At 36.5% G+C, this 9,626-nt stretch overlaps 1 protein-coding gene across 1 annotated transcript; it reads right to left on the bottom strand.

Annotated features, from left to right (window-relative positions):
• Positions 1–4,160: 4,160 nt before the first annotated feature.
• Positions 4,161–8,691, bottom strand: LOC122060880 (probable serine/threonine-protein kinase PBL16). The gene is made up of 6 exons (XM_042623981.1): positions 8,038–8,691; positions 6,963–7,270; positions 6,729–6,864; positions 5,565–5,701; positions 4,841–4,964; positions 4,161–4,753 (listed from the first exon to the last, which is right to left on the bottom strand). Exons 1-6 carry the CDS (start codon positions 8,099–8,101, stop codon positions 4,380–4,382), a joined length of 1,143 nt encoding a protein of 380 aa, XP_042479915.1. The 5' UTR covers positions 8,102–8,691; the 3' UTR covers positions 4,161–4,379.
• Positions 8,692–9,626: the final 935 nt, after the last annotated feature.

Genomic DNA, 9,626 nt, shown 5'->3' with positions numbered 1-9,626 from the left:
AAAGGTACATGTATTCTAACTGATATGGAATACAATAAATCAAGAAAGGTACATGTATCCTAATTGATATGGAAAACAATAAATCAAGAAAGCTACATATTTTCTAACTGATATGGAATTTAATTCCAACAAGAGATACCAATGTTCCATTTAGCTTGAGAATCAATTAAAGAATAAGTTTGTACTTTTTTTTTTGGGTAAAAGATTATCCAAAAGAATTTAGCCATTGAGGCTGAAAGGGGATGGGTTGAACTCTTAAAACTATGATGGAAAGGAAATAGGAAGAGAGGGAGAGTCGAGAATGTTGTTCTTATAGTTATCGTGATATCATTGCCAGATAAAATGCTAGATAATTTTTTATGCTCGTTACTAATGCTGGGACCAATGGAAGCATGCACCAAGGTATCCAAAGTTTTGAAAACAAGATTTTATAAATTGATAAATCCAATTGGAAATTTGACGATTTGCATTAGAATTGGCATTGATGGACCTTAATGATTCACACTGATTCACTCCAATTAGCTATTGATTTTGACCAATTTTTTATTTGAATCGAGAATCAACCCTAATTGATTTTAAAACATTGATTGAGAAAGATTAGATACTCATACGAGAAGAATACATACTCTCCTTGAACTATGGCAGCATGACACTTATCCAAGGCCAAACAAAGAGAGTCCTACCATTATCTACCTCTGTTAATCAAATTTTTTTATTTTTTATTCCATCTTAAGTAAACTTGATGGAAATGTAATATTTTATGGGGAAATTACCTAGATCCACTAGATAAGAAAATAAATTACAAGATAAGTATACTTTTAATTTATTTTACATTGATTAATTTCAACTTTGAAAATATTTACTCAATTTTTAAAATTAGTTATTGCTTGTGCAGTTCAAAAAAAAATAAAAATAAATTTTCTAAAATACCCCAACCTCAATTCTTTTATTTTTATTCAATTCATTTTTAATCGATCAAGGATCGATTATGGATTGAAAATCATATAGTTTTCCCGGATCGGTCATGGTATCCGCTAGTATTGGTCTCTCCTTTTTTTTTTTTTTTTTTTTTTTCAGGATAAAATTCATTTCTTGCACTTTGGCACAAATAGACATCACAGCTACAGTCACCCTCTCTCTCTCTCTCTCTCTCTCTCTCTCTCTCTTTTACAACTGATTTCTTCGTTCCATATAGTGATTTTGTGAACGACAATGAATCTAATTCTATCAATTCATTACATTTGAAAATCCTTTAAATGATTAGCTCAATAATCACAAATTTCGACTGGATCATTTGAAGAATTGCGGTTAGTATATCAATAAGATCATGACCATAACCAACAAAATTTTCCTATTAGAGTTAAAATGTAATCATCAAACAGTAAGAAATTAGAAAATTGGAAATTTCCTCGTTTACGCTACAAAGTGAGAATGAATTTAGAACCCAAAACTCCAAAAGAGATCGTAATACATGAACAATACCCATTTCCAAAAGCTGAAATTTATTTGTCAACCTCTATTGCTTGGGCAGCTTTAGCCTTCGCCAAAGCTGTCAATTTGGTCTTCACTTTTTTCTTCCCAACTTGAAAGCCACCCGAACCTTCTTTTTCTTCCCACTACCGTCAATCTTCATCTCAGTCTTTTTCACCTGGAATTTCTTTTGCCTTTTCTCTTTCTCTTCTTTCTCTCTTTGTAGGTCGAATTCATATCGTTTCTTCTGTCATCGCGATAAGCTGTTCTTCTTCAACATCTCCCCCTAATTTAACCCTGCAGCGCTGCAACCTCTCCTTCCTTCTCAGACAGTCGAACTGAAAACCCTAAAAGGACACTCACTCTCTCTCTTCTGTTCGTCTGAGTTTAATTTTTAAAAAATATTTTTTTAACGGATCGAATCGGATCGGACGATCCGGATCGATATCCGATACTCAGGTCGATACCGATACCTGTCTCAGGATCGGGTCAGGTATTGTGATCAGTCTCAGCCGATACCAATCCGATAAGGCCGATCCTATATCGATACTTGATTCCATGGGCGCAAGAGAAGAGGGGAGGAAGAAGTAGGTCTCACATGCGATTAAAAATGAATTGAATAAGAATAAAAGAATTGAGGTTGGGGTATTTTAGGAAGTTTACTTTTATTTTTCCTTGAACCCCACAAGCAATAACTAATTTTGGAGATTGAATAAATATTTTCAAAGTTGAAACTAATCAATATAAAATAAATTTGAAACCTACTTATCATGTAATTTATTTTCTTATTGGGAAAGGTACGTACGATAGTACTGAGGGAATAAAAAATTGGAAAATTCATAATGAGACCTCAACAATCAACACTCAGGAGAGGATCCCAATCCGAATGGAAAGAGCATTAGGAGCATAATAGTGGTATTCAGAGTGTTTTAACCGATTCAGATTCTCTCCAGTGCCATTAGAGACCTAGCTAGTGAGCATCCAATTGCTGGGAGGACTTAGGGGTGCATCTATGTGTTGGGGTATGTGCTCAGATCCTCCAAGCCATTGGATACACACTAGGCTTCCAATGGCAATGAAGAGTATCCGATTCTATATATTTTAAAGAAGTTCACAAACCCTAGGAACAGGCTATTAGTGTATTGTTAGGAAAAATTGTCCCCAAGAATTCGGATCAAATGTGATCAGATCTTGATATTTCTTGACCGGATACGATACCTCTAAACGAATATGGATGCGGATCGTATTAGAATTTTTAACTATCTGTTTACTCTCTGAACTTCTTCGTGCAATCAGTATAATTTGATCTTAATCCATCTTTCTAAGTTGTTTCAACTCTTTTCCTCATTCTCAAAAACTTGTTTAAATTTCTCATTAATTAATTATTTAATTGGATCGAATAACTATTTTTTAGATAATTCGGATTTTAATCCGGATACCCTAAATGAATAGGGATTCAAATTTCGACTATCCATTTAATCGAATAATGCTAATGGATCGAATTATCCATTTCAGCCAATGAATTCAAATTTGAATTTCGTCTATCTATTCAGATTCTAAGGGTACCGATGTGGGACTATTCGCCGAACAATGCCAATGGCTGCCGAGTGCTGGACGATGACACCCTCGCGAGTGCCTTCCCTTGTCAAGTGATTGGACCAGTAGACAACTCTCTACAAACTACAAACAACAATCCGTTCAGATCAGATTCCTTATGGCATAATTGAAGCTTGAGAGACACTTGGCTAGTCCATTTGTTCCTATTACTATCAAAAGAACTAATAATATATATAGTACGGAAAGAGGTCTAATTTGGGGAAGGTCCCCCCTGCTTGTCCCTTACCAGGTTTCTCTTTATGTTGCGAGGAAGCATGTAGATTGTCCATGGATCGAAGATTTTTGGTACAAGAAGCTAAGCTTTATGCTTTCACAGTTCACACTATAATAGTAGTAAAGATTCAAGAAAGGAAAATAGCTGGGCAGGGAAAGTTTTTCATAAGTTAATCATAAATTAGTATAGGTCATACAAGATGGAAAAATAGTAGTAGAAGAATTCCAACTCAGACTTCTTCAGTGACTCTGTGTGCATCAGAAAAGAGAGAAAGAGAGAAAGAGAGAGAGTAGCTGCTAGTAGTAACAGCTAGATTTACCTGCTTAATTTAATAGAGTTTGAATTATAAATGACTGCATATTTGCTATTCCAGAAAATGATATATTAGATTCTAAATCAACTGTCGCCTTTTAAAAACAAGGTCTTCAGATCTTTGTTTTGGGAGCAGGTTTTCTGGATGGGTCTATCCTTAAGGCATCTATGGACGTCTCACCTATTTCTACCACATAGTAGGTCAAAGGGAGCTGAAATTTTGAAGAGAGGTGAACCACAAAGGTTCCCTGCTCATGTAATGTTTCAGCTCAATTGTTGTTAGCCAAGTGGCAAAATTAAGCTTCCAAAAATCCAAGACTACCAAGAAGGTGCATGATAATAAATGGGAGGGTATATGATTGAATTTAGGTATGAGATTTAGCAAATGACCAATCCATTGTCCAGACCATTATCTAGTATCAAATGGTCAGAGTTGTCACTATTGCCATCTACATGGCACAACTAGATGGATCAACCATAGATACTCCGTGGACTGGATCGTCCATAAACTTATTGTTCTCATCTCATGCTAATACACCACCAAGGAGAATCGATAAATTGATTTTCAGGTTAGAAGGATCTGTAAATTCTTCTAAAATGAGTATAAACCACCCTGCATATGAAGAATATGCTAAAAAGGAGCCCCATCTCTCTGTATATATGAACACTGCAAAGGAAACATATTACCCTGCAAAGGAAACATATTACTAATGAAGAAGCTTAGGACAACTGGAAACCATGTCATTTGCAGAAAGGAATCTTCTTTTCATTTAGGCTGTACAACTGGGGATCCATTGATAAAAGTTGGAGGAGGAGGAGCACTTGGTACCTCAGCAGAAACCTGGAGAGGCTCCAGAGAATCCACTATATCTCTCATCAAGGGCCTTGCCTTTGGGTTTCGGTTCAGACAGTGATAAGAAAGCTTGGCCGCTTTGTGGATGGCTTTGACTGGATACTCTCCATCTAATCTTGGGTCTATAATGTTGAGAACTTTCTTCTTCTCACCGAGCAGAGGGAGGGCCCAATCAGCCAGATTTTGCTCTCGAGCTGGTCTGGACTTATCTAAGGATTTTCTGCCAGTAAGAAGCTCTAGAAGAACAATGCCGAAGCTGTAAACATCACTTCTAGGAGTCAGATGGCCTGCATAAAGGATTTTGAGTTGGTTATTTCACATTAGCTTTTTCTGTTAAGCATCAATCAGAAGAATTCATTAGAAATGTAAACCACCTGTCATTATATACTCTGGAGCTGCATATCCATAAGTCCCCATAATGCGTGTAGATACATGAGTTTTGTCACCCACTGGTCCGTCTTTTGCAAGGCCAAAGTCCGAAAGCTTGGCATTGTAGTCCTGATTTTAAAGTACATGAACCAAACAGAACATGCGAGCAAGTTGGTGAAAGACAAAAACAGAAGGATATTTTCACCAACCAAACTGGTTGGATTTCAAAGTACCAATCAACCGTCATGTAAAGTTTCAAAATTTCAGATGGTTGGTTAAGAAGTTCCTACTTCTAGGGTGATGAAAGTCAGTTTTTCCAAGTTAATCAAGAAACTTGGTTTCTTTTCCCTGTTTTGGGTGGTTATGCTAGAGACAAGAAGCCTGTTTTTAATTAGGCATGCTTTTCACTTCTTGTTGAATGTTAAATTCATTTATTCCAGGCTTTCAAGAAAACTGAAATTGTTCTATCTTTGGGTGTGTATGCCGGCATCGAACTCATGAGTCATGATCTAAGGGTTGAAACATCAATCACTTAAGCAGAGGGCTTGAGTAGCCATTCTTCACTTGACAAGAGTCTCTACTCATCAATAGGGTGGAGTTTCCCAGTGAGATCCTGGAACACTTGACCTGGTCTTTGAAGGACTACATCTGTACCAACATCAATGATAAACTATTTGACATAGCATTGACACCTGTTATATCATAAAAAACAGGAAGAAAATCACTAACCTGGTCTAGCAAAATATTAGAAGTCTTGAAATCACGATAAATAACTGGTTTCTCAGCTTCATGGAGAAATGCAAGTCCTTTTGCAGCACCAAATGCAATCTTCATTCTGATAGCCCAAGGTAGAGGAAGTAAAACTCCTGCACAACCAGGAAGAATAGAAATTCAGCCACAAATTAGAAGACTTAAAGAGCATAATAGGCAGTCATATCCTTCAAAAGTTCAAAATGTTTGCACATGAAAACAGAAAAGGGATCCTTTTTATAAATGAGGTTTGAGAAACTGTCACTGGATAATAGTAAGAAAATTCCAAAAATAGGCCTCAGATTTCTTAAGACCCAATTTAGTGAGAAGTGAAGTGAAATGAACTGAAAGAAGGAAACTTTTCAGGGGATGTTTGGTTGGAAGCATAGTGAAAGAAGATTGTCGATTTCACTTCACTTCTAAACTAGAAGAAATTATTGGGTACAATGACAATTTGTAACAATTTTTTAAAATTTCTTTAATTGGAGGTGGATGGTACCATTATCTGTTTTCCAGTCCCGAACACCTTCCCAGGTGTGTCCTGCCATCCCAACAACCCAAGAACACTCAGACAGGCAAGATCACCAAGGTGTTTCCTGCCATCCCAATAACCCAAAACACCAAGAGGCAAGGACACCGTCGGCCATTTCAGCCATCCCAGACTTGGCCCGGGCAGCATCCAGGACATCAATATAAAACACTGATTTGTAATAGAACAGGGTGATTACATAATTATTTTTACTTGGTCGTTGTTTCTATTTCCATTTTCTCCTCCTGAAAAAACCATATTTCAAGCATTAGAAAAATAAATCCTTGCACTAAGAATTAATTTGTGTCATTCACATCTAGCCTATCCAGCTGGCAAAGATACAACCATCATCTTGATAATCCAATCATTCACCACCAACTTGTTTGGACTTGGGAAGAAACATAGAAAATCACTGAATTCGGTGATTCTAACCATTTAATATAAGGTCCTTTTGTGTGGTTGGTGCATTCTTTCACTGCCCATGACAAACCTTCTGTTCTAAATGTTAGCATCACTTCTTCCAAATTGACAGATTGACAAATTAAACGGGTTGCCACTCTTACATGAAGAGATTAGTGTAAAAAAAATGGGTGTATGGATTTGAGAAAAATTACTTGAAAAAAGATTCTTTTCCACGCTGCCCCGAGCCATATACTCATAAATCAGTACCCTATAGTCATCTTCGCAGCAGTAGCCAACAAGTTTCACCAAATTTGGATGAGAAAGTTGTCCAAGAAATATAACCTCTGCCTACAGAGCCAGCAAGTATTCATTAAAACTGATGGACAGAAGGATTGCTCAAAAGAATATAGAGAAGGTTAAAAACAGAAGGAAAGTAAAATGAGTACCAGCCATTCCCTGTGGCCCTGGTGACTGTTATCCCCATCATGAACCTTTACAGCTACTTGAAGAGGTTTAAGCCCCTCCCTTAAATCATCAGTAATGAACCCCTTATAAACACTTCCAAATCCTCCTCCACCCAACACATAATCCTGCCTGAAATTATCTGTAATTATCTTTAGCTCATTGTAAGTAAAAGCAATCAGGGGATTTGTGGCTGAATCCCGACGAAGGTCCTCTACTTCTTCAGGATTTGATGGCAACTTAGTAAACTCCTTTCTTACTTTGGTGGATGAGTTCTCGCTTTTGGGGGAATCTGAAGCAACAGAAAATACGAATGTGTAAAAGAAATGGAGAAGATAAAATATATAAATCCCCAAAAAATCACCTCTACTTCAGTCTGATAATGTTAAAGTACAGTCCCAAATTCTGAATAACTAAGCAAAAATTAATTACACCCAACTAAAAATCTCAAAGGAATTCGCAGATCAAAGAGAGTGTAAGAAATGATAAAACAAAAACACAAGAGTAATAAGTCAATAATCCGATTACAGACAAGCATCAATGTGGAAAGTCGTTGAACTATGAGAGAAAATGAACCACAAGACCAAATTCAGTTTAGCTTTTCTTAAAAAGAACAAGTTTGCAGAGATTCTGAGAAGTGAGTATGGGGGAAGGATTAAAAAGAAAACTTCTTTATATTTTTTATTGTTCTTTCATTCTCTTCCCTTTTCCTAAATGTTTCAATCAGTAAAGGAGTCACACGATGATCTAGATTCCAAAAACCTACTCGTCTTATGAGATTCACTTCGAACAAAAAAAAGCTAACTTAACATAGAAAACAGAGAAGATACAAAAAGGAAAACGATTCAACTCAATCTTAAAACGGAAACCTTATCTCAAATTTCACAAACTACTCAAAGAAGTAGAGGAAAGTGGGAAGTGAATTCAAATCATGTACTAAACACAAATAAAATTGGAAAAGAAAAGGAAACCAAATACATCCCCAAAATCCCATAACCATCAGAACCCACTTGCAGAAAACCATAACAAATTATAAAGAGTAAATGGTAGCATATTCACCTGTCTTTGCATTAGAAGATACTTTGTAACCCGACGGTTGCCACATAGAACAGCAGTTCCCCATGAAATCAAATTCCGAAGCAGAAAGTTGCAGCCACAACCTCACCAAAAACCCATCACCATTCTAAGTTTCTTCAACTCATTCAGTCTTTCAGAGAAACTAAAAAACATTCCACGACTGACCACACATAAAAGAAGTAAAACAAAAAGAAATTTCCTTCAAATGAATTGGGTTCTGTATATCTAGTGATTAAACGATAATGTGAGCATTGCGGTAGTGGTGGTAGTTGATCAACGTTTAAAACTTATTCAATTCCAATTCTAAAGGATGATTGAATCGACCCAGAAAGAAGATTAAGAAAAGATATATTCTGGGAATTACATGGGTGTGAACTGTGAAGTAGGTCTCAAGTAGTCAAGGGTAATGAAAATTTCTGGGTTACAATGATGGGTTCGTGTTTAGGTGGTGGTGCCTTCTCGGCTCTGTAGAAAATGCAGCGAGGGCCCCTTTGGCCTGGTTCGTTGGTTTGATTCAAACACCTTTTTTTCGCCTCTCTTTTACAAAAAGGAATTGTGTTAGTGGGTAGTGCCGCATTTTAATCCCACCAAAGGCCAATCCTTTTCCTTCTTTTCTCTTTTAGTAGTGTGGGCTAATTCCTTTTTGCCTCCCCTCGCCACCACGCGGCCACCTCACCTCCTCATTAGTAGTTTCAGACTTTCAGTAGCTAAAGAGAGAGAACCTTGCAACTACAGGACCTTCTTAACACCCCCCCCCTTTCTCCCCACCCAAAAAATTTTACGACTGCCTTACCTACCATGAAATTTAGTTAATTTCCCGCTAAAAAACCACCAAGTCGGCTGAGATTTTATTAGGTTTGGAAGCACATGCAGGTTGGTTTGAGGTATGAACCATATCAATGATGATGTGGCCAATTAAGATCATTTAATGGACAAGTAATGGATTATATTATAGTTACTCTGTTACTTCATCAGTGACTATTGCTATCTATCCTGACTCGCCACACCCAATATCAACTCTCAGTCTCCAAGGAAGTGGCTCAAAACTATATTTAAAGTTAGAAAGTACCTATTAGATTTCATTATTTTTTTATGGATTTGAATTTTTATATGGAAATTAAGAAAAGAATCTTTTTAATAGTTAGTTACCTAGATCTGTCACGTGGTAGGTCAAATGGGGTTGAAATCACATGTCAAATTTAAGATTAAGTTGAGTTTATCAAGTGGCAAAAAATGGAATTGGCAAATTTAAAATCAACAAGTGGGCGCACGGGGATTAGAGTGGAAGTGTTTGAACATGCAAGGGAGGATATACCATTAAATAAGAGGGTAAATTGAAAAAAAAACTCAGGAGCTAAATCAAGTTGAACCAGGAAAGGGTTAGGATTGGGTGAAACCACCCCAAGCTCCACCTTAATCCTAATCACATAGGATTTACATAAGCAATTAGTAGATATATTATTTTAAAAAATTTGTTGTGATGGATTACACATAGATATTCCAATTGAAATATATATATGCTTTTAGTGTAAAAGTACAGATATTTATATATAGTAATGTTTCATAAATAA

This window comes from Macadamia integrifolia, chromosome 14 (genome assembly GCF_013358625.1).
Source record: "Macadamia integrifolia cultivar HAES 741 chromosome 14, SCU_Mint_v3, whole genome shotgun sequence".
NCBI lineage: Eukaryota > Viridiplantae > Streptophyta > Magnoliopsida > Proteales > Proteaceae > Macadamia > Macadamia integrifolia.
The sequence above is the reverse complement of the archived record's forward strand: the minus strand, read 5'-3'. Positions and strand labels throughout refer to the sequence as shown.

Excerpts from the sequence above, each read along its gene's own strand:
- LOC122060880 (XM_042623981.1), bottom strand. The coding sequence starts at position 8,101 with ATGGGGAACTGCTGTTCTATGTGGCAACCGTCGGGTTACAAAGTATCT. Across the intron at positions 6,865-6,962 it reads AGGGCCACAGGGAATGGCTG|GCAGAGGTTATATTTCTTGG; the intron begins GTACTCATTTTA and ends CTGGCTCTGTAG. Across the intron at positions 4,754-4,840 it reads TCCAGAGTATATAATGACAG|GCCATCTGACTCCTAGAAGT; the intron begins GTGGTTTACATT and ends TCCTTTATGCAG.